Raw genomic sequence first — 25,020 nt, 5'->3', positions numbered from 1 at the left:
AAATATGCTTGGCACTCATAGGAAGTGGGAAATAACATATACGATTAGGGACAAATAAAGTAGGGAGCCGCCAACAAGTTTTTTAAGGAACTTGTAAACCATTCACGAATCATAAAAGGCAACCACGATAAAGGGACAACGACAAGAAACAACGATTGACTCGTGAAGGTTGCACCCCATTCATAATCTATGAGATTACTAACTTCATATGGTTCGGAACCACGAAAGAAGGATCAGGGATGATGGTACGAAGTGAGTCATGGAGTCACATTCGCCCATATTGGCCTCTACTCAATTCTTATAGTGAAAAGTAATTCATGCGATCTCAAAGGCATGCAAACAAAGATTCAATTTGCTCCAAAGTATTATTAGGCTAAATTGGTTTAATATTAATGCAACATATAATTCTAATTATTAGTGATCACTTCAATTAAATAACAAGATTAAAAAGGAACCTAAACCGGTTGTCCAAATTATCTTATTAGTCGTGATTTTCAATTACATATTCCCTTTAAACATTCAATATGGTGATCAATAAATATAATAAAATCAACATTAATATTGGAAGCAATTTCACCATAATAACGTTAGTGAAATCAAATAATAATAAACCAAATCATGATACTAGCAATATTAAAATAAAATAAGTAATTAAATTAATTAATTACTCACATTTCGCACGCTCCTTTAAATTGCTACATCATGAATAAACTGTTAGTAAATTCAATAAAAAATATAAATCAAATGGAAATTATATTAAATTAAAAGTAGAGTTGATTTGGTCCAAACCCTCAGTTAATTATACCCTTCACGCCTTGGTTTAAGGATGGAACCTCGGGTCAAGTATGGATTCCTTGGAGTGCTTAGGGGAAGTAATATGGAAGAATAAGGAGGCTAGTGTTTAGGCTAAAGAGGGAGAAGAGAATGATTTTTGGTGTAGAGGGATAGAGAATGATTTTTGGTGTAGAGGGATAGAGAATGATTTTTGGTGCCCTGAAACTGCAGAAATCAGGTTTGTATTTATAGAGGAGACGAACAAGGGGATGCATGGAACACTAGAAGAGATAAGAGCCGCTGAAAAAACCCTAATTGGTCACCGTGACACGGTACGGGGCACCGTGAAAGGGTACAGTCCACCATTGCATGGTCCACCGTGTCGCGGTGTATAATTTGTCTAAAAATGTGTCCAGATTCATAAGCGCGTGAGAAAAAACGCGGAATAGACACAGAAAAGCACCGTGTCACAGTATGTGTACCGTGACATAGTGCAGAATACCGTGTCACGGTACAAGGCACCGTGACACGTCAGCTTTTGCCGAGACGCGGCATTTTACCCGTTGCACGGTATTTAAGTTTTTTACGCGTTTTTAAAACTATGATAACTTTTGATCCGTAACTTGGAATAAAGCATATAATATATCATTGGAAAGATTATCAAGTCTACTTTCCAACCCAATTAGAATCAGCTCAAAATCATTTTTATATTTTAAGATATGGCCGTTTTAGTGAAAGAGTGTCGGTTTTGGGCTGAGTTTAGTATTTTGCTCATATCTTCTTCGTTTTAAATCGGAATTGGGCTTATGATATATCGTTGGAAATTTTATTTAAAGGCCTATCCAACCAAATAATATTTGGATAAAAATTATAATTCCACAAAATCAGTTTCTCTCGGTTTTGTGATGTGGACACGAAAAGAGAAAAATAAGTTATGGTTTAGCAAAATGGGCTAGGAATTGGGTTGATTTTTAAAATGTATTAGATTGAATATGGATTTAAGCACTCCAAGATTAAATAATCAACCCGACCAATAATGGCGGTGAAAGGTTGTTCATCGTCGGGTTTGGTTTCGGGGAGACATTTTTAGGTGTCTACAATGGCCCACCTTAGGCCTTTGCATATATGGACCTACTATTAAGTAGTTATGCCCATACATAAAATGCATGAAGTGTTGAGCAATGATTAAAAGATCATATTTTTAAAAAAAATAATAATTTGGATGATTTGATAGCCATTGGCTTGATTACGTCATTTTAGTAAAGCAATCGAATCAAACTAAATTCGATGTTTTCCATATCTTTTGCCAAGAAAAATAAGATAACTATCACTTTAAAAAACAATCGTCTTATTTTCTTTTAATAATAGGGCTATTTATTACCAAGGTGATTTAAGTTCTATATACGCTGCCTCGACGTCAACTATAGATGTCTTTTACCACTCTTGAGCATTGGTCTTCTCACTTATCATGAGCAACTAATATATCCGCATGCGTGGGATATCTTCATCCTCTCTAAGTGAGGAAATTTTATTGAACATGATCGTTACATGAAAAAATGATCGTTATTGCTATCACACGTATACCTCACTGCCAAATCATCACGATGATTCAAATATTAAGTCGATAATCCTTGTTTTTTGAAAACACGTCTATTTCTCTTTTTTTATTCTTCTATGGGAAAGTTGGATCCCCTTCCTTTTTATGCAAATCCGTCTTTTTTGTTCATTTCTTTTTTAGGGGGTAAGTCGGGATGATCCCTCCCATTTGGCAACTAAAATACTTGAAAAATAGTATGCCTCAAACTGGGGGCTAAAAAAAAAAGCCGAGACATCCCCACTTCTCTCTATTTATAGATTTGAACACGCTATTCATGCTACGAAATCAATGTCATGCAAAGCTTATTACGAATCATCTTAATAACTTTAAATGACAAAGCGAACAATACCACTTCCTATTATTTAACCAAGATAATTAATTATGTTACTTAATCAAACAGTTCGTGATAAACATATGCAATATTCTACAAATTGAAAATACAAATCGTGGGGTTTCAAATAGACATGAGAAACATCCCCTAGCATATGTATACATGAATTCCGAAAGTCACCTAAGTCTACACTTGGGGGCTACAAAAATATAGGTCTCACCTCAACTTTCGTTTTGAAAAAAGACCATATTTTTGGAAAGTGATTCAAATGATTTTATAAATTATTCTAACACTCCATCAAACCTAAGTTTGATAAATATTCATTCTCAAACTACAGTGCTTATTTTATCGGAAGAACTTTACTTTCAATTAGCAAAGTATGACAATGATGATAAACACTAAAAATAAAAACATAAACAAGACTAGATATACAAAAGTTTGCTCACATTTTCATATCTTTGTTGAAATAAGTTGCAAATTGCAACTTACCTTCATCAAACTTGGACAAAAAAGTCACACTCGATTACGAGCTAGGCTTTTCCTATCCATTTTGGATCCAGTTTCAAAAATAATATTTTTAAACAAACTTTCATTTGTTGGACCCTCTCCAAATTTTGAATTTTAGTTCGAAATAACATGTTTCTTACTTTCCACATAAAATAAAAAAAAAATAGTCTTCAAAATTTCCTTTCTGAATTTTTGTTTCATTTTCTAAAATAAATAAATTTTTAGATTCTCAATGACCATTTGGATAATACATGTATATACATAAATATTTTCCAAAAGGAATGAACTAAGATTCGATTTCTTCTTAACTCGAACTTGTTCTCGCCTAGTCATCCTGTGAATATTAGCTTAGGGATGGTAAAATGAACCACCTACAAGACCAAAATCAAAGATTGATAAGAACAATGAAATCATTTGATGTTTTAAATCAACTTTGAGAATAATGTCACCGTGATGATCTTTAGGAACATTTAGACATTAGGTAAAGATTACTAAACCTTAACTATAATTGTTTTGGGTTTGAAAACAAGCATAAGCCATGTCATTATCCTAAAATGTTCTCAAAACACATGGGATACATAGGCTTATTCCCATATCATGATTATATGAATGGCCTAAACAATAGCAAGTTGTTAGATCTACCCCATAATGGGGGCTCCAAGACTTGTGAAATAGCAAGAATGTGCATAATCTGACTCCTGGGGACTTCAATATCCCCAATAAACAAAATAAGATATTCATGACATTCGAGCTACTTTCAAGAATCGCCTAAACTATAGATGGTTTACATATATCTTGAGCCTTACAATTTTCAATTACATCACAATAATTTGACAATCATTTTGTTCCTTTGAAAATTATGTTTGCAATTGAACTAGGCAATCGAACATGCTACATATTCGAGCCATTTTCAAGTTCAAAAACTAATCTTAGTGCATAATTGTTTCAATACCTCAAAGATTAGAGAGTACGACTAGTATAGAGCAAAAGAAACAAAATCATGAGTATCAAAATAGAATTCAAACGCATACAACATACCTGCTCATACAAAAGTTTAATGCTCAATTGCTCATCATGAAAATTGTAGCAATACACTTTATTAACATAAGACAAACAATTTCATGAGTTAAAATATAAATAAAAGACTCCTAAGTTAAAACTTAAGGGGTCTTCATCCTCTATTGTTGCACATTGGAATTTCACAATGAGGATAATATCTACTTTCTCGAGTTTCAATCAGTAACAAAATTTGAACTCAAGAGAAAGAATTCGAGAGTAGCGAGAATAAAGGAAAAAATTGAGCAACATTTCATTTTTCCTCTTACTTGTTCCAACGAACGACCAATATTACTAGACTTACCAAATTCCATTTGTTGAAACTATGAATGGTCGAAAACGATTTTATCACACTCAAAGATCCTAGTTCTTGTAACAATAAGACAAACACAAGATTGCTAGACCCATTTCGAGCAACATGAAAGGGTCTAATTCTTAAAAAAACAAACAAATCATCGAAGCTACCCAATGTTGGGGGCTACGACATTCGAAAATATAAAATGGGGGCTTAAAAGCTAGAGATATAGACAAATTACACTAGTTCGATGATATCTTCAAGAATTTCCTAAATTTAATAGTTTATGAAAATCTTGAAATCATAGTTTTATAAGTGAATAATAATAACTTTCGGTTATTGTTATCATTGTTAAAACCAATTTTGCAACTTAAGCATGATAAAAATAAACATGAGTCGCAAGAACAATTTCATGCCATTATCAAAGTTCAAAATTTCGATCATAATTTTAGTGCATAATTGTCGTTCTAATAATACTTCAATTTACATAAAAATTTACAAGTATAATCTACGTGAGCAAAAAAGAAAAAGTTCAAGTACAAATTCAAAAATTAAATACATATATGCTTGTATATGCTCATACAGGATCAATACTTTACCATTTCACATGAAATTTGTTGCAGTACATTCTTTAAACATGTCCCAATGACATAGAACAAACAAATTCATGAATACAAGTCGGATCAAAGTCCTCAACTTCTAAAAGTTAGAGTTCTTCATTCGGCTTTCTCCATTTTATTGACCAAGTTCAAAGTTTGGTACAATAAAAGGAGCAAGATTTACTTTTCTTAGCTTCAAACGACAACAAAAATGGAAAGAGATCAAAAATGGCAAAAGAGGAGAAGAAGAGAGTGAGCTGTAGATCGCGCTTCTCCAACATTTTTTACTAATTCAAATGTTGCGCGCAACTTATCAAGTTGCACGTGGCATCCCAGTGCAACCCAGTTTCTTGCGCACGCCTGGCCAGCATAACCCACTGAGTTGCGCACGGATACTGGTTACTTTAAAGACTGGTACTCAGATTTTGATCCGTTTTGAAACTTTCCAACGGTTTTGTGCGTTGTTAGACGTAATAATGCACGAATCATCGAAATCTTTTAAATTGCTTTGAATTTTGTAGTTTATTTTCTTCTTTGTTAGCTTTTTGCATCATCCTGCTTGCACACCGTTCTTTGTGCCTGCCCTAAGCATACGTTTTGGACGTTTTTCGTGAGCGTGTCTTAAAACGTTCCGTAGTGGTGCTTTACATAAAAGCTCTCATAGATAGGTTTGTCATTTTACTGTACTAACTTTAGAAATGTCACGTTCTTTTCGTTTTTTTTAGCATCCACAGCAAAAAGAATGGCATATCGTGCAGCGTAAAATTGCATGGTGTATCGTACAGCATAAAATTGTATGGCGTAGGTGTTGCGTAAAATTGCATCCTCTTCCCCAGCAACGTGATCTACCTCTTGTAACGAAAACGGTAGAACTTTTTTTCAACTTTAGGCGTTTGCTTTACCAGTAGACTAGCGTGCCGAACCATCGTGAACGGACACATTCTTGATTGGAAGCAAAAACGGTAGTTAGTGAGCTTACTAGCTTACCGGACTGTTAGGGTGTCCGTCCACCCCCTATATAAAGAGAGATATGCCGAAGTCGCACCTATTTAGACATGTGCCCCTAGTTTTGAGACGCTTATTTTCATATTGTTGACAAAACTACTAAGAGAGTTGCCGATTTTCTTCTCTCTCACTGGATTTGGATATGTGCCTCCAGTCCCGAGACATGTATTTCTATCTTGTGAACCCCGAATACTTCGTTTTGGCAAGAGAGTGTCAAAACCTCTATTCACGTGTTAGGCTCCGAACGCCGAAACACCTCTCTTTTTATCATCTTTTAACTTGTTAAAATCATGGACTAAAGTTTCACTGACATATCGAGGGACTTTAGATCAACGATGCCATATTGGGAGGATATCATCCTCTTTACTCTTTCTAAACTGATATCTTCTCATAACATGACATCACCCAGGACAACCTTTACTTGTAAAAGCGTTATACACTTGCAAAAGGTTAATCTAGATTCTTTAGCGCACTAAGTCTAGAAAATACTTTTTCTAGTCTTAACAGCTATTTGTCTTGAACACTTAGCAAATCGAGGATAGTTTCGACATTCTCAACACTACTGAAAGATTCCTTATTTTTATGGAACTTCGCAAAATGAGTCTCAAATTTATTTCCTTGGCTACTTTGATCATCGTCTATTCTAGACTCGATCAAAGTGGGGGATAACTGTAGACACCTACTTTTGGCCTCCTGTCCCGATAGAAAGTGCGATGATGTTACAAAAACTCGTTCTTCATGCTAGATCAAAGTTGAAGTGATTATGGACTACGAAATGCACTATGAAGTAAGTTAAAACCAATATTTGAGACCAGTTTATATTAGAGCCTTGTCTGATTAATAATTAGGCCTAAAACGTTCTCATACATGTTTAAACTTAATTAATATCGGACCCAAATGCGTCAAATGCAATGAATAGATCCAATGGATCTTACATTGTTAAAAACCGAGCCAATAAGATAAACCAACCGTCAAATTTCCATGCAAGGCCCATACACATGGATATCCCTTTCAAAGAGCTTTCCAACGGTATATTATAAGCCCAATTCCAAGTAAAAACGAAGAAGTTATGATCAAAACACTAAACCGGGCCCTAAAACCGACACCCTTGCACTCCAACGGCCATATCTTTTTATCCATAACATATTTTAAACTATATCCAACGGAATTGGAAAGTAGACATTCAGAGCTTTCCAATGATATCTCACACGCCTTAATCCGACTTTGCAATCAAAAGTTATGAAAGTTTTAAAAACCGCATTTTCGTATAAGGCAAACCGCACCGAGCGCAACTCATTCAATGAGTTGCGCGCGCCACTTGACGGCGCGGCTCTAAAACCCTAAACCTAGATTCCTAAGCCTATAAATAGGGGTCTTTGTTCAACCCTAAACACAACAAGAAAATTCAGAATTCTAAACCCTAAATTCTGAAAACCTTAATCTCTCAAACCCTCTTATTATCATACTACTTTTTCCTCCTCTTTCCAACTATTCTTCAACCCTAATACATTCCATTGAAATCCTTGGAGATACGAAGGAGGAAAGTTCATAGATGCATAAGAAGGAGATTTAGCATAAGAGAAGAACAGTTAGTTTCCTGAGCACTTAGATAAATCACTTTTTTTTTTCTTGTTTAAATAATTTTAATAGAATAAATAGTGTTGTTTGACCACTTTAAACAAACTTTTAATTAATTTAATTCACATAGCATTCTTGTGTTAATCAAGACTAGAATTTGAATAATTAATTTACTTTTTTATCACCTAAGTCAAGGCAAACATTGTTTATTTCTTGTTCTTTTTCACGAATTTGAATACCAAAATAATAACGACTTTTGCAATTTAATTCCTACGTGACTGATGCTTGTAAATAAAATCAAATAACTTAGTTTTAGGTATCACGTTGCATATATTGTTTGGTGATGAAATTATGAAAAAGGAAGAGCTAGTAGAGGCCGCACTAGGGCTAAAATAGCGATTCCCCCTAAAGGGAACGTTATTTTAGTACCCTCGCTCCCGAACTCATTTCTGGTACACGTAGACCAATTTGGGCATGGGTAAACTTATGATTCATGCTAAATATCCCTTGAACTCTACTTGGGAGAAAGGCATGAACGAGGTTTATGAGTTTTCCAAAAACTCATTGGCGACTCCTTACTAGTTTCTTACAAAAAAGCATGATGATAGGATCAACTCTAATTCAAAGGTCTCCCAAACAGTCAAAAATTCAAATCCTAAAACACCCTAACAAGTGTAAAGTCCTAGGCTTTTAAAGGGCCATGGGCATAAAGGAGAAGGATCCCCTAAGATGGGCACACCCTCCTTACACACCCATACTAAAAACATACTCATAAATATTACAATCAATTTTTTGTAAAAAACTATGCAAAATCAACACTAAAAATATACTCATTAATGCTACATTCAATATTCATTTAAAAAAAAAAAGTCTTCTTAGCAGATCTTGTGCATGCTTTTTACCTGAAATTTGTTCCAAGACATCCTAAATTAGCAACCTAACAATTATGATAAAGAAATATTTAACACCCACTTTAGATTAGCAATTAAATTTAAAAATGCAGAAATTAAAAATGGAAATTAAACTTAAATAGAATACAAAAAATAAAATAATAAAAAATAATCACATCATACTATCATCTTAATCTAATACCCACAACCATCAAAAAGAAAAAAACAAAAGTGAAACTTAAAAAAAATGATTTAAGTCCCACAACCCAGAGAAAATTAAATTGACATGAATGATGAAATTTTGGATATCAATCACCCATAATAAAATCAATTTTCAAAGAAATTTTACAATTTAGCCAATAAAAACAATTAATCATCATATAAAAAGAACATTACTTTGATACGACATCTATTAGATAAATCAAAACAAATTAACTCAAAAATAGTACTAAAAATAGAAATTAAAAAAAAGGAGAAGATGAGTAATACCTTAAAACCAACCAACGATGTTACAACGAGAAAGAGCGGAGGAAAAGTCTGAAGCCACATGTAGCGAATAGAGCCATGGACTATGGAAGTTCTAGTGAGGTGAACCGTAGCGAAAGACAAAACCTCGGCCACTAGTGTCGGGTAGGTCGCAGGTAGTCGTTGGCTTCGATTGTAGGGTCGCAACCTAGGTCGCCACCTGCCTCCTCTATAAAGAATCGAGCCCCAACCCACACCATCCACGCCCACGCCCAAGCCCACGCCCACAAACGAACCCAGATTTGAGAGGGAGAAGTATAAGAACAGATCAAGTCTCTTCAAGACGTCGTCATCGTCACCGCTGAGTTTCTAGAGAGGTAGATGTGTAAAGAGTCTTTGACATAGGAAGACGGGAGAGATAAAGAAAGGGGAAATGAGAGAGAGGATGAAGGAGGAAGAGGGAAAAAAAAAGGAGAAGAGAAAGAAAGAAAGAAAAATGAAATGAGGGATATGCAACGGCTGCTTTGAGGGAAGAGATAGAATAAGCCTAATAAAAGGAGCTCTAGGGTTTGATACTTTGATCATTGTACATGTTGGCAACCCGTGTAAAGGGTGTAATACTTAATACTTTTTCATTAAAAAAAAAATAAAAAAGAGAGAGACCATTCACTTAATACAAGTGGTCTCTCTTTCTTTTAATTAATTAGATAAATAAGAGGGAGACCATTTATTTAAGAGAAGTGGTCTCTCCCTTTTTTTTTAAATAAGTAAATAAATAAAGAGAGATAATTTATTTAAGAAAAGTGGTCTCTCATTTATTTTCATCTCCCTAAGATTGTACCTAAGAGACCATTTATTTGAAATATTTGGTCTCTTGATATAAAGAAACCATTTATTTAATTAATGGGTCTCTTATTTATAGTCTCTTTGACCATTTTTGTAGTAGTGATTATTTCCCACAACAAATTGCTTGTTATTAAAAACGGCTCTTTTTTTAGGTAAACCCGCGTCATGAAACTTCTGAAGGGAAAGTGAAATTTTATCTAGTTGGTTAGGTCCCGTGCCACGCACGGTAATTTTCAATAATTCTAATCATAAATTATTCAAGGATATAACAAAAGTATCATTTGTTGATTTGATATTTGCATTTCATTGTTTAAGCATGGAGCTTCTATTACATAATTAAAAAAATATATAATCTTGTTGTAATAAATATAGTACATAATAAAGTATGTATTATCTATAAATAAATAAATAAATAAAAGGTCCATGTCACAATTTATGTTAAAAGTATTTTTTTTTTCTGTGTAAGTTTATAATTGTTAATAAGATTTTTTTGAAAGACACATCAAATCTTCTTTATGTATATAATTATTACTTTATATAGAGATTTGTTTCTTAAATAGATTTTTTTTTATAAAAAAAAAACACTAAAGACACATCAAGAGATGACACGTGTTATTGTTGGTGTGTCTTTTAGTATATAATTATTGATTGATTGATGCTATCAACTTTTAGTAACAACCAAAATTTTTTGTTACTAATTAATATTTTCAGCTACAAAAATTCCTGTTGTTGCAAAAAAAGTTGTTGCCAAAAACCAATTTTCTTGTAGTCCCCTTTATCTCTTCAAATATTGTTGGTCGAATACTCTAATTGCAAGACATATTCTCTACTTATCTTTCTCCAACAATTTCGAGGAGGTCGACTTCCTTATTTCTCATTTATTTCGTCAGGTATCACCAATGTATTCACCCATTATATTACATTACCTTCGTTCTTTCAATGATATTGAATGTCTTATCCGTAACTTTATCAACTCTACTCATCTCCTTTTGTTACTTATTTAAATCCTTATGTGTGAAAGTATACTTTACATTTTCATGAATTATGTATGATCCACACTTTACACCGACTCTATAAAGAAGATTATAAATATCTTTAAAACAAGTATTTGTCTTACTATATTAATCTTTCAATTTTGTCTTGCATATGACTTTGCACTAAGTGGAAACACTTGAAACTAAAATCTTATTCCAAGCAAAACTCTATATATATATATATATATATATATATATATATATATATATATATATATATATATATATATATATATATATATATATATATATATATATATATATATATATCCTTTATATATATAAGATGGTCTTATGTAAGACAATCTGTTAGTTTAATTGGTAACAATATAATTGTTAAACAAAAATGGAAAATGTTACTATATGAGAAATTTATTATTAAATATTATAAATAATTAAATTCATAAATAGTTAAAATATTTTATGAGAAGAGTTTTACACATAAGACCGTCTTATATAAGATTTAGCATTTCAAATTAGCAATGTATTTACATTTAAAAATTAAACTTTATGATTAGCTGTATCTATAATTTATATTACTACAAAAATTATTGATTCCATTTTCCTAAAATATTAGTTTCATAATAGTTGCGTATGGTTGACAAATTATATGCACCAGATGCAACCTTTTCATATATATAGCTTGTGCACGTGTGGTTGACAAATTACATCTGCCAGATGCTAGCTTTTTTTTATTATTTTTTTATTTATGTTGCCTATGCACACATGCTAGCTTTTTTTTTATTTACGTTGCCTATGCACACATGCTAGCATGAGTGAATCCAATGGTGTGTCTTGTATGGACAAGATGTTGGAAAAATATTGTCTAATGTCAACAAATTCTTCATATTACTTTGCTAAAATAAACAATATAAGATATATGTCAAATTTAAACTGATTTCATTCAGATTTTATCAACATGTATGCTTACTACAAAACGTCATCCCGTCACATTATTTTTATTGAATTTGAATTATTGTTACTGATTAAAAAATATATTTAATAAACTAAATCTATATTTAGTGAACTTAATTTAATTTTAAGTAATTGACATTATCTTTATAATTGATATTTACTCAATATTATTTGAGAATGAGGTGAAAAGAACATGTTTCTGGTATACTTCTATTAATCTTACCCAAATTTTTATATGTGGTTGGCCACACCGTGTGGCCAACCATCATATGGGTTAATTCAATTCGTTAGAGTTATAGGGGTTACTTCGTCAGTGTTATAGGGGTTATTCGGTCAGTGTTACAAAGTTGATTCATCAGTATTATAGGGGTTACCCGGTCAGTGCTATAGGGGTTATTTCGTTAGTGTAATGGATGTTATTCGGTCAGACAATAGTTACTCGGTCATTGTTACATGTGGCCAGCCGCATACAAAACACGTTGTCAATCTTAAACCTTGTATTAAAGAAATCAGTAAAGACAATATATTTTTCTATAATAGGAGAACACTCAAATAATCCACATTCATTGGAATAAAAATAAAAATGCAATACACATTTATATTGTTGAAACAATCTTCTACATTTTTCATTCTTTAACATATGATCGAGCAGTCATATTATTATCCTCTGTTTGGGGACAATCGAGCAAACAACCCCTATTTGGGGACAATCGAGTAATCATATTATCATCCTCTGTTCAGGGACAATCGAAGAAAGAACCTCTGTTCAGGGACAATCGAACAAACAACCTCTGTTCAGGGACAATCAAACAATATCGTACTCTTTTCTTCACCAATACTTATACAGTCAAACACACATAACTTGAAGGTATCGAGCAACACTTATATAGTCAGAAACACATGACTTAAAGGTGCAATCATCGATGTTTCATCATCATCAATGCTTATACAGTCAGATGCACATGACTTGAAGGTGTCGTCATCATCATTCACAACTTCTGTTCGGAGACAATCGAACACTCATATTCCTTTTCTTCGAAGGCAATCAAACACACTCTTATCAACACTCAGTGATCATCCCGAGGCACGGAGGATTACTATTCATATATTCATATTACTAGTTTCTCAAGGCGTAGAGATTTTTCCCAAGCGTGGAAGATGGTCAACTGTTGAGGCGCATAGGTTTGCAATTTTGTCCCCAGGCGCAAATACTTTTTAGTGTAATTCCCGAGGTGAGGAATTTCACTTGCTATGTTGTGATCTACTCGAGGCGTAGGAGTTCACAATAGGATTCCCGAGGTGTGGAATAATATCATTCATCATTCTTCCCGAGGCGCAGAAGGTTATCACTTATTTAGTAGACTGCTCAAGGCATAGAAGTCTACAACATGTTTCCCGAGGCGTGGAGACTTGTGATATTCTTAGTGAGTTGCTCGAGGTGTAGTGGTTTGCGGTAGATTTCTCGAGGTGCAGAATGATACCAAACGTATTTGGTGTCGATGCACTTGTGTCAGATACACATTCTATCCCCTTACTTTTTTATGATTGGAAATAACGCTTTTTTGCAAGTACCGGTGCTGTATATAGAGTGATTTAGGATTGCAGAACGTCTTAAATCATTCTCCGTCCTAGTTGAATACTTTGACTATTGTTTTGGAAACTTACGTTTCTACAAACTTAATTAAAGGAAGGGCTTTTGTAGACACCTCAAAATGTCTCCCCAAAACCAAACCCGATATGAACCATTCATCGCCATTATTGGTCGGGTTAAGTATTTAATAGTTGGAGTGCTTAAAATCCATATCCAGTCTAATACATTTTCATATACCAGTCCATTCAGTCCAAACATTTATTTAATCATTATCTAAACCTCATTTTTAGCCTGCACCCTTTTTAATCCATTTCCGTAATTATTAAGCCAAATTAATAAAATCACAAAACCCTTAACCTAAAATGAGTATGGAATGACAAAAACGAATTATCATGTGTTTCATGAAAAATTAGATAAAATCAATTAAAATAGAAGTTTCTAGAAAAAAAGGAGTGTCATGACACGGTACCTACACTCCCCAGTTTTCATCTTTGAACGCGTTTTGCATTGACTTTCTGAAATGATAACATTTGGTATATCACCACATCATAGGTGCTACGCCACGGTACCCGTTCCATGACACAGTACTTTATAATGTGACACAGTACTCGTGCCGTGTTACGGTACCTTTTTCCCTCAGCGGTGCCTCATTTCTAGGGTTCACGACCTCATTCATTAGTTTTGTCTATAGATACGAAGCTCATTTACAACTTTCGTGGCAGCAACATCAATTCTCTTCCTTCTCTCATACTTACAATTATTATACTTACATCATACCTCCCAAAGCACACCAAGGAGTCCATACTTTATCCGAAGTTCCATACTTAAACTAAAGCGTGAAAGGTAGAACTGTTTGAGGGTTTGGACCAAATCAACTCTACTTTTAATTTAGTTTAATTTAATTTCCATTGTATTTGTTATTTTCCTTGAAGTTACTAAAGTTTTTATTGTTTTGTAGTTGCAAGCAAAAGCAATCGAAGTAAGAATCATGCTTCTTTTGTTCTTATTAATTTTTTAATGATTTTTATTATGTTTTTCATATATTAATCGTTATGTTTCTATGGTTAAATTGCTTCCAATGTTATTGTCTTATTCGATCTATTATTATATTGATCACCATATTGCATGTTTAAAAGGAATATGTAATTGAAAGCAATGATTAATAAGATAATTTGGACTACAGAATTAGGTTCCTTTTTAATCTTGTTGCTTAATCAAGTGATCACTAATATTTAGAATTATGTGTGCATTAATTTTCAACCAATTTAGCCTAATCTAGTTTGGAGCAAATTGAATCTTTGTTTTTGTGCCTTTGAGATTGCAGGAAATGCTTTTCACTAAAAGAATCGAGTAGAGGCCAATATGAGCGAAGTGGCTTCCATGACTCACTTCGTACCATCATCCCAATCCTCCATTCGTGGTTCCGGACCATATGGAATTAGTAATTCTCATGGATTATGAATGGGGTGTAACCTTAATGGGCCAATCGTTGTTGCCTTTCGTTGTCCCTTATTGTGGTTGCCTTAAATGATTCGTGAACGGTTTACAAGTTCCTTAAAAAACTTGTTGGTGGCTCCCTACTTTATTTGTTCCTTATCGTATATCTCAAATCCCGCTTCTCATGATTGCCAAGCATATTCAAACATGCTTAAGTAGGCGCGCTTCAATCGACGCCTACAATGATGACTCAAAAGCTCAACTCATGGAACTCACTCTGCTGCAGCTTCCATGCTCAAGTCACTTGTAGAAAAGTTGAGTGAAAAAGAAAGATAGAGAAATTGACAGGGAAAAGAGAAAAAACATTGTGGTTCAAAATCAACAATGGATCGGAGTAAATGAATATGGTTGGGAGAATTGATGATGGAGAAAGAAGGTATCATCACTGAGTTAAAATCAGTGAGAGAGATGAGGTAAAAGATGGGTAGTTAATTACGTGGGCCCCACTAATGAAAACATTAAAAGAAGTTGGACGGAATTACCAAAAGCTATTTTTTTTTTTTAATTTGATAGGTAGCAAAATGAAAAAGTTTAGATGGGTACCAAAAGTCAGCAGAGGCCCTTTTCGAAGTACCAAAAGTCAAAAATTCCTAATATTAATATTTTATAATTGAAATGATTAAGGACCAATTCTAAGTTGTCGCACAGGGCCCCGAAATCCTTTCCCACTCCCCTACTTGATAGAAAAAAGGCTGAATTATAATGTTGGGGTTTGGATGAGGAAAAATCCTTCTAAAAATTGCTGAAAAAGTTGTCTCAGTCCCCAGGTTTGAAAAATGAACAATTTTATAAAGTTAAATGTTAATTTTGATAATGTTAAATGTATTGTGAAAAATCTAACTGTTTCATTGATAATCTAGATTTTCATGGATGATTTTACTACCTTGTTGAATGAAGCTATGTACACTTGTCAAAACTTTCAACCAAATCACAAATTCTTGATTAAGGCGGACCTTCATTAAATTATTGTAAAACGGGTTAAAGTTACCCTAAAAAAATATAAATTACCCTTTTATACTACAAAAGTTACCATTTTTGTAACAAAATATTTACCCTTACAAAAATATTTATAATGTATAAGATTAATCATATTAGTTTTCAAAGCATGTATTTATTAGAAATTACACATTAAAATACAACCAAACTTATACAAATTAAAAGTTACCCTAAATTGACCGTCTTATAATAAAATTAACGTAAACCCACGTTACTCAAGACTTATTGAAAACAAATTGGTGAAGGCAAAGGAAATATTTCTAAAAATGATTTAGCAAGAAAGTTGATGAAGTTTTGGGTAAGACGGTAAGGGAACAATATCCTAAGCTAGATGAAGAAATTTATGGCTCAGAGGATTTCTTGAATGCGATTGCACAAGCTAATGGATCTAATACAAGCAAGTGAGAAGGAAAAGAACATAAAAGGAAAGGAGCAACAACAAGAGCATGATATAAGAAAAGCATTTAGATTAGGATTGACGCCACCATCTTCGACCATTGGTAATATAACAACATAAAATTTTAAATTTAATAGTCAAAATCTGATAACTTTTTACTAACTATTTTTAAAAGAACAAAAATAGGCCCAATTTCTTCAGCAAAAAGTGTTATTATTGACTCCAAAGAACCTGAACTGAGTAAAATGTTCATACTCAGATTTTTTTAAAAATAATTTTATGTTTAATATTAAAATTTTTAAATTCCAAAAATTCTGTCAACATTGCCATAATGGCTCATAAACAATAAATTAAATATATACTCCCTTCATTTCCTAATTTTAGTTCAATTTATAATCTTTTGACTATTAAAAATTAAAGGAAATCTTCTAAACTTCTCTCTATATATAAGATCAAACACAGTCATATGAGATTTAGTTTTATTTGTTTCAATGACTACATCATTAATATCTAAAATTTATAAATTTTGCTAGTGTGATATTTAAAATATTTACTATTAAAGATTTGCATTGATATACATAAATAAGACTAACACAATGAAAAAAGGGAGTGTTTTTTACTCAATAATTAATAGAAAAACAAATTTTTATACAACTTATTTACTCCCTCCGTCCCTTAATTACATTTCTATTTCTAAATTTACACGGGAATTAAGGAACTTGGAGTAACCTTACAACTCATGATTAGAAAGTACAATGGGAATTACAAGACATTTATTGCTGTCTTTGAATGAAACAAAGATAGAATGATATTAAATGAAGCACATGTCATCAATCCTTTGAAAAGAAAAAGAACCTATCACATTTGTTTATGAAAAATAAAAGGACCAATCATATTCAATTATAGTGCTGCACATGGATTCAGAATGTTCAAAAGGGTAAATGAAAATTATGATTTCTATGCAACCATTAATTGCAAAACAGAAAAATAATTAAAGTAATGTCACATCACAACTATAATAACATAATACTAAAATAGACATTAGGAATGACACGTGTCATTTTCTGGTGCTGTTATTTTCCCTCCAAAACCATCCTCTCTCTTCTCTTTCCAAAAACGTTTTAGAAAATATTTATATAATATGATTTGTAATTGGTTTTATTACATCTTTTATATATACACAATTAACTAAAATTTTATTCAAAATATATTATAATTCGCATCTTTTCTTGCCAAAATCTCTTACAAGAATATTTGTATAATATGATTTCTTATTTGGTCATTTTTTTTTGTTAATCATGCTTTTTATTTAACGAGATGCATTTTATATTGTGTTGGGAAGAATAAACTGATCTAACTACTTTCTTTTCCCCCAAAAATTACAAGATTGCTTTGACTATCACCTAAACTCCCTTTCCTCTATTTAATCTCATCGTATCATATCACATTCTATTTTGTTTGTTTTTCTTTTCTACTTCCTACAAACATTGTTATTATCTTTATACGTATTGATTTTAAAACTATTTTAGTACTATATAGCTTTAATTTACGCAAAATTAATTTTATTGGTTAAATATGTGCATTGCATGGAAACTAACCTAGTTTAGAGATAATTTGGGGATATTTGGTAAAAATTGAAGGGAGTACTAAAATATCATTCGATAAACATTTATCAATGTGATAAATTAGGTCTTGTTTGACTTTTGTCACCCCTGACTCCGAACCCAAACCGTAGAATTCTGTTTTTAGAGGGAAGAGCAAAGACGAGCGTCCAAACTAATAAGCTTGTTTAGAAGCCTAACACCCTTTGCCCAATTCAAGATCAAGAGAAAGAAGAAGAGAGAAAATGAGGAGGGATGGTATTCTGGGTGACAATGTGAGCAATGAAGAAAGCATGAGATTAAGGAACAAAACCAAAATCAGCAAAACTTGGGTGAAGAGAAGAGAGAAATGGCTAGTACTTCTGGGAGTTGTTCTTCATGCTGTTTATATGTTAAGCATTTTCGATATTTACTTCAAATCTCCAATTGTTCATGGCATGGATCCAGTCAAACCCCGCTTTTCTCCTCCTGCTAAACGCCTCGTTCTTCTTGTTGGTAACTTACTATTTTATTACCCTTTAATCTGATGATTTGTAGCTTGTTTTGATATTTTGTTGGATAATATGAGTTGGGTTTGCGTTAATTTTTACTTTGGAGTAGCATTTGTTTGATTATAATGATTGTTGTTTGGAATTATGATCTGGGGTTTGTAGGAATTTATTGTTTGAGAACAGATGAATGTTCCAATGCAAATGATTATGCTTCTATAATGCAATATTTAATGCTGATCTATATGATTAGAATATATGATTAGTATATATGATTTGGGTTTGCATTAATTTTGAAGTGGGTTCATTAATTTATGTTTTGAAAGGGAATTTATGTTCCGAGTGTTGCTGATCATGCTTCCATCATGAAAGTGCTGTTTTATGCTTGTCAATTAAATTCTAGTTGTGAAACCAAATGACTATTTAATAGTAAGGGTTTGGAACACTACATGAGGTTTAATGAGTTATAACTATCAGTTTGTGCATGATGTAAATTGAAAGTTGGAAACCCTTATAATGAACATGGCAGCTGATGGTTTGCGAGCTGACAAATTCTATGAGCCGGATGAGGAAGGGAATTACCGAGCACCTTTCCTTAGAAGTGTGATAAAAGAACGAGGGCGTTGGGGTGTGTCCCATGCTAGGCCTCCAACAGAGTCAAGGCCTGGACATGTCTCTATTATAGCTGGTTTTTATGAAGATCCTAGTGCTGTTACAAAAGGTGCTTACTTTATATCCGTCATCTTTTTGTTTGAACTTGCTCCGTTGTTCAAATTGATCAATTTGTTTTTCAAGATAAAATTTGCAAGGTTGCCTCCAGACAATATTTTATGTCTAAATCTGTTTTGTTCGTTAATGCAGGGTGGAAAGCTAATCCAGTTGAATTTGATTCAGTATTCAACCGCAGCCGTCATACATTTTCATACGGCAGCCCTGATATTGTGCCAATATTCTGTGGCGCGTTGCCGCACAGCACATGGAAAACATATCCTCATGAGTTTGAGGACTTTGCCACTGGTACTTTTTCTATCTGTTTTGAATATGTCACTTGTAGTTTCTTGTTGGCAGTTGGTTAGATGTACTATATGTGAGCTGATGAGTACAGACTCTACACTTATAGATCACTTGGATAAGTTTCTGATATGTCTATTGTGGTTATCTGTTAGGAACTACTTCTAACAGGTACTTTTGTGCAAAATGAACTCTAATTGTTTGTAAAGGTCTAGTATTATGTTTGGTGAAGTTACTACAACATAGTCTCCCATTTCAACACTTGTTGGGAGAAATTGAAGTCAGATATTTGGATTATCTCAACTCAATAGCTATTTAGTGAGCATTGATCTATTAAATAAGATAACATATTGATATTAGCTCTGTCTATGCGCCTGAATTTTCACTTAGACTAGCGACTAGTGAATTGTCTTAATGTTAATTTGTAATAGCTTCTTGAAAATTCATGAATATGCTTGATTAAGTGTTAGTGTTTTGCAGATGCATCATTTTTGGATGAATGGTCCTTTGATCAATTTCAAAGCCTTTTGAACAATTCTAAGGAAGACCAGAACTTGGAGCACTTACTTAAGCAGGACAACATTGCAATTTTTCTGCACCTTTTGGGTTGTGATTCAAATGGTCATGCTCATCGCCCATTCTCTTCTATTTATCTCAATAATGTTAAGGTTGTGGACAGCATTGCTGAGAGAGTTTATAATCTAATGGAGGATCATTTCAAGGACAATCGGACTGCATACATCTTTACAGCAGACCATGGGATGAGTGACAAAGGTCAGAGACTCAAAATTTATATATTTTTTTTTCTCTCTTTAAAATTGATTCTTATATTATTCCTCTCCATTTGCTTTTTATTTTTGTTTTTCTTCATTGCCTTATATTTTTATTTATTAATTATTATTATTATTATTATTATTATTATATAAAAAGAGGCCTACTAGAACAAGGAAACAAGATGAGAATCAAATCCTGATTTCCCTTTGTTGATTCTTGATTGACAACTTAGCAATTCCCTTTACCCTTTGTTTGAATTTAAAGTCTCTCTAACTCCAGGTTTCGATTTTCTTTTGCCCTGAATTATTAGATTTAGAGCAGTATGTCCGTAGCGACTGACTGTTAAACCCAAAAGATACAAAAACAATGGAAAAATAGGTGCAGCAACGTCAAGTAATTTATAAAACATCCATTGGACTGACTGTTAAACCTAAAAGATACAAAAGCAATGGAAAAATAGGTGCAGCAATGTCTAGTAATTTATAAAACATCCATTAACTATGGTCGTATGGTGGTTGTAACACCTTCTACACAATGTTTTTTTTTTTGTTTGTTTTTTTCTACACACTATATGTTAACTGTTGATGGTTACTCCCTCCGTTCCATATTGTTGGTTACGTTTCAATAGTTTCCTAAATTAAATAATTTTTTTACACATTTTCCCTCAAATTTACGTATTTCTAATGCAACTATTCCCATTTACCAATATATTTACCTACTCCCAAAGCAACTATTCCTATTTACCAAAATTTTTATGTACTCCCAAAACAAATATTTAATATCTTAATACTTGATATATGTGACATCTAATCATTGCTTTCCACTATCTTCTTTTCTTTAATAACCGATACCAAACATAACCAACAATGTGGAATGGAGGGAGTAGTAATTTTCTACTTATTACAAGTAATGTTACGTACGAGTATAGGAGGCTTGTTAGTTGTTTTATGATGTACAAAAGACATTGATACAATATAAGAGTACCATTCCTATATCTTGTGTGTTTTTATTTCTTTCGTGTGCTTCCTTATCTATATTGCTGTCAATATTATATCAAAATGTGCTTAGAGCCTTAGACCTTATTTAATTTCCCGGTACAGCTACGAATTGCTTGGTTGTCTGTTTTGTTTCCTGGAGTGATTATTTTGTTCACCATTTCACTTCCAAGAATGGACGGCTAAACTAAAACCCATGAAGCCGTCATCTGTTTTTCAGTTTGTTTCTCCTCTTTCATATCCTTTTCTCATTATAGTAGGATAGAGAGCAGTACAATACCATTGAAACATTCAATCTTGTTTTAAATTTAATTTTCAATCAACTCACCCCAACAAATAAGAAAAGAATCTCAGGCAAGATATCTAGTTCAATTACAATGTAGCGTCACTTAGTTGGCTATTTGAGCTGAAACTCATCTGATATCCAGTTGACTCTATTTCCCAAACAGTTAATCTCTTTAATTAACCTTGCAAAAGAAAAACAATTAACTTGTCAATGAACGCGGAAAGTTCGAATGAAGCCTCCCTCTGGAGCTTCACTAACTTTCCTATCATAAAATCTCTATCTTTTATTGTGATTTTGAGCTTCACTAAATCAAAGACATGAAAATTCCGTCATTATTGACTTATTGTTATCAGAAGATTTAAATGTTAATGTGAAACTTTAACCTTGCTATATTTGTGAAATTAAGTCGATAGTTGTGAAATTAAGCGGTTGTCTTGTTCAATAACAAATCCAACTAAGCATTCAGGACTTAAGTACAATATTTAATGATGATGGTGATAAATGATAGATGAATGCTACGGAATTGTGTTTCTTTCTATTTGTACTGATGACTCAGCTGTTTCTTTATGTATTTTTGTGGAGGAACCTCTATGGAAACCAATATTAATGAAAAAATTGAAGTACTGAAGTGCATATCATGACATAATTCTTAATATCTCTTTTTTCTTGGTAAATTTAAGGACAAGTATATAATTGACTTTAATTGGTGGTTCATGAATCTCGAATAACAGAAGCCGTGCCTGAGTTGATGATGTGTCTATACCTAAATTCCCACAACAAACACTTCTTCCCTCCCGCCCACTCCAGCCTACTGCTCCGTACAGAGTACGGATTCAAGGATTTCAAACACTCTAATGGACTATAACGAGCTGGTTAATGAGTAGGCAAAATCAAGGAGAAGGAAATAAAAGATCAGGCATGCTAGATTATCAAAAGCTGCAATTCCAGCATAGTGAATAACTTTGATATGCTGCATACTCTTATCTGATATGCTTGTGCTTATGCTTTTCATTCGACTTGTTGAAGCTGATGCATAGGTAGTCATGGGGATGGACATCCTTCAAACACTGATACTCCCCTTGTTGCTTGGGGAGCAGGAGTGAAAACTACCAGGCCTAACTCAAGCAACCATTCTGACTGCGGTTTCCGTTTTGTTGATGAGCATTCTCATGACACACCAACACCAAATGAATGGGGTCTTGATGGCATAGAGAGGGTTGATGTCAATCAGGCCGATATTTCACCATTGATGGTTGTTTTATCTTCCTTGATCATCTGTTTGATGCCTCTTTATTTATTTATAGCTTATTTGTATTATTCTCATTTCTTGTTTGTCTTATTAACAGTCCACTCTACTTGGTCAGTCATGTCCTGTAAACTCAGTTGGAAGTTTACCTCTTGATTACATTGACTTCAATGAGGTAAGCTCAGAGATTATTTGTTTCACTATACTTTAACAGTATGACAGATATTATCTGTTTGTTTGTCATTTCTTTATGTAACTTTATTCCACTAACTGAAAGTTTCCAGGCTGAAGAAGTTGAAGCTGTGCTTGCTAATACCAAACAAATTTTAAACCAATTTCTCCGCAAGTCATGTATCCTTTTTGCTGTGATTTCATACTTTCCATGTCAATATTTTTGCATTTTATGCACATGTTATATTGTTTTCTTGTCTAAGTTATCACAACCTGTTTCTACAAGAAAATAACAGCTTACTTACTTTTTGGGAAAACTAGTTTTTTGTACTGATGTTATGTTACACTTAGTACTAGGAGATAAATTGTTTATACTAGCTGCCTGTATTCTGAAATAAAAGAGCTTCTTACTATATCTTATGAGTACTGGATCTACAAAGCAAGTGGTAGAACTACTTGGCATAGTGGTGTTTTCGTATGCTTAATGCTTAGAAATGAGTCAGTCTGTTGTAGCTGATTTTGTGGTGTTGAGCATAAAACTTAATAAAAGTGAATTTCCATATTCCCATTATTATCCAACAATCTCATAATTCAAAATTTCAAGAGATGGGAGAGGGTGTGAGTGTATGGTTTGGAATCAAGAATGAAAAACAATGGCATGGGGTTGGAACTTGATTTTTAATACCTTGTGTTTGGTTGATGGTTAGGAATGATTTTTTTTTTTTTAAATAAATAGAGGTGTGGTATACTCCCAATCCCCCCCCCCCCCCACCCAGGGTTTTCTAACCCCATACCATGTGGGTTTGAGGTATGGGTTTAAAAATTGAAATTCTCTAAAATAAGCAGATGGTTTGGGTTATCACCATTCAAAACTCATACCTCATACCTAAAATCTACAAAACAAACGCCTGTCTATAAAAGTGATTGCTGTAATATGTGAGTTTTTAGGAATAGGTGAAGAGTTAAACTTACAGGCTGGAATCAGTCTACTGGGCTACAAGCTGAGACCTAGTTTGCCAATCAATATAAGATGAAAGTGTCTTAGTCTTATACAGGAGGGAGAGGGTTTAGGCAGCCTCGTATGCAGGCTATCCATGAGATGTTACTTTCTAAAGTTTAATTGTTTTGAGGTTCCAAATCGTCACTGTAATATCTTTTGTCTCAATTTTTTGCAATGTATCTAGGACTATCCATCTCATATTCTCATATTCTCATATAAACAGAGGAGTAGTAATTCTATTTCTACAACTACTGCATGGATTATTAAATTTTGTTCTTTTTGTCATAGTTCTTTTTTCTTTTTATTCTTTTGTTTTGTAATTTTATCTCTGCTGAACTCTGTGTTGTTATATTTGAATGTTAATTCTACTAACCTGTAGGTGTAATAGTTCATTGTTCATGTTTTCCTGTGCTCCTTTTGATTTTGCCCTGGACTGTAATATCTAGTGACTAGTGGGTAGTACTATTTTCCTTGACAATAATTAGATGTTAAACAGTCAAATTCTTTATTTTTTAAGACTTTCAAGCCTCTGGCCAACTATTCAGCGATGCTGGATAAAATTGAAGACCTTATCTCTACTAAAGACTATCATAGTGCGATGGAACTATCTGAAAATCTCAGAAAACTGGCGCTTGAAGGACTTCATTATTTTCAAACCTATGACTGGATGATGCTCATGACAGTAGTGATTCTTGGATACATTGGTTGGATATTTTATCTAGTGATCCACGTGCTGCAATCATATACTAGCTTGCCTGGTCAGATAATGTACAGAGAGGAAGCTGGTCAAGTGGACAAAAAGATGGAAAAGGTATGCATAAAATACATGCTTACTGATTGCCTCTTTTTCGTTTCTTTTCTCCAATTTTCTATGATACTTGCAGAATGTGTTCCGTTCTTGTGGAGTTGTGATTGTTATATATTTTTGTACTACTAGAGCACTCTACTTCCATAATTTGTCTGCAGAATGTATTCCATTCTTGTGGAGTTGTGATTGTTTTTAATTTTTAATTATTTAATTTACTATTAGAGCACTCTACTTCCATTCCATCAAGATATTGTGAGGAACTAATAT

The 25,020-nt window shown here is 33.1% G+C and overlaps 1 protein-coding gene across 2 annotated transcripts in view; it reads left to right on the top strand.

Moving 5' to 3' along the window:
* Window positions 1-18,123: 18,123 nt before the first annotated feature.
* LOC145590779 (uncharacterized) overlaps window positions 18,124-25,020 on the top strand; it is a 33,196-nt gene continuing 26,299 nt past the window's right edge. The window contains exons 1-8 of one of the 2 annotated variants that reach the window (XM_081647178.1): window positions 18,124-18,469; window positions 18,992-19,183; window positions 19,324-19,479; window positions 19,954-20,247; window positions 22,626-22,780; window positions 22,875-22,949; window positions 23,059-23,125; window positions 24,431-24,756. In XM_081647178.1, the coding sequence (XP_081503304.1) occupies window positions 18,220-18,469; window positions 18,992-19,183; window positions 19,324-19,479; window positions 19,954-20,247; window positions 22,626-22,780; window positions 22,875-22,949; window positions 23,059-23,125; window positions 24,431-24,756 (1,515 nt within the window). In that variant the 5' untranslated portion in view covers window positions 18,124-18,219. Of the gene's footprint in view, window positions 18,470-18,991; window positions 19,184-19,323; window positions 19,480-19,953; window positions 20,248-22,565; window positions 22,781-22,874; window positions 22,950-23,058; window positions 23,126-24,430; window positions 24,757-25,020 lie in introns of both variants that reach the window. The other variant, XM_081647177.1, reaches the window with a different exon arrangement.

The sequence above is a fragment of the Chenopodium album genome, chromosome 18 (assembly GCF_948465745.1).
Source record: "Chenopodium album chromosome 18, dcCheAlbu1.1, whole genome shotgun sequence".
Lineage (NCBI taxonomy): Eukaryota > Viridiplantae > Streptophyta > Magnoliopsida > Caryophyllales > Amaranthaceae > Chenopodium > Chenopodium album.
The sequence above is the reverse complement of the archived record's forward strand: the minus strand, read 5'-3'. Positions and strand labels throughout refer to the sequence as shown.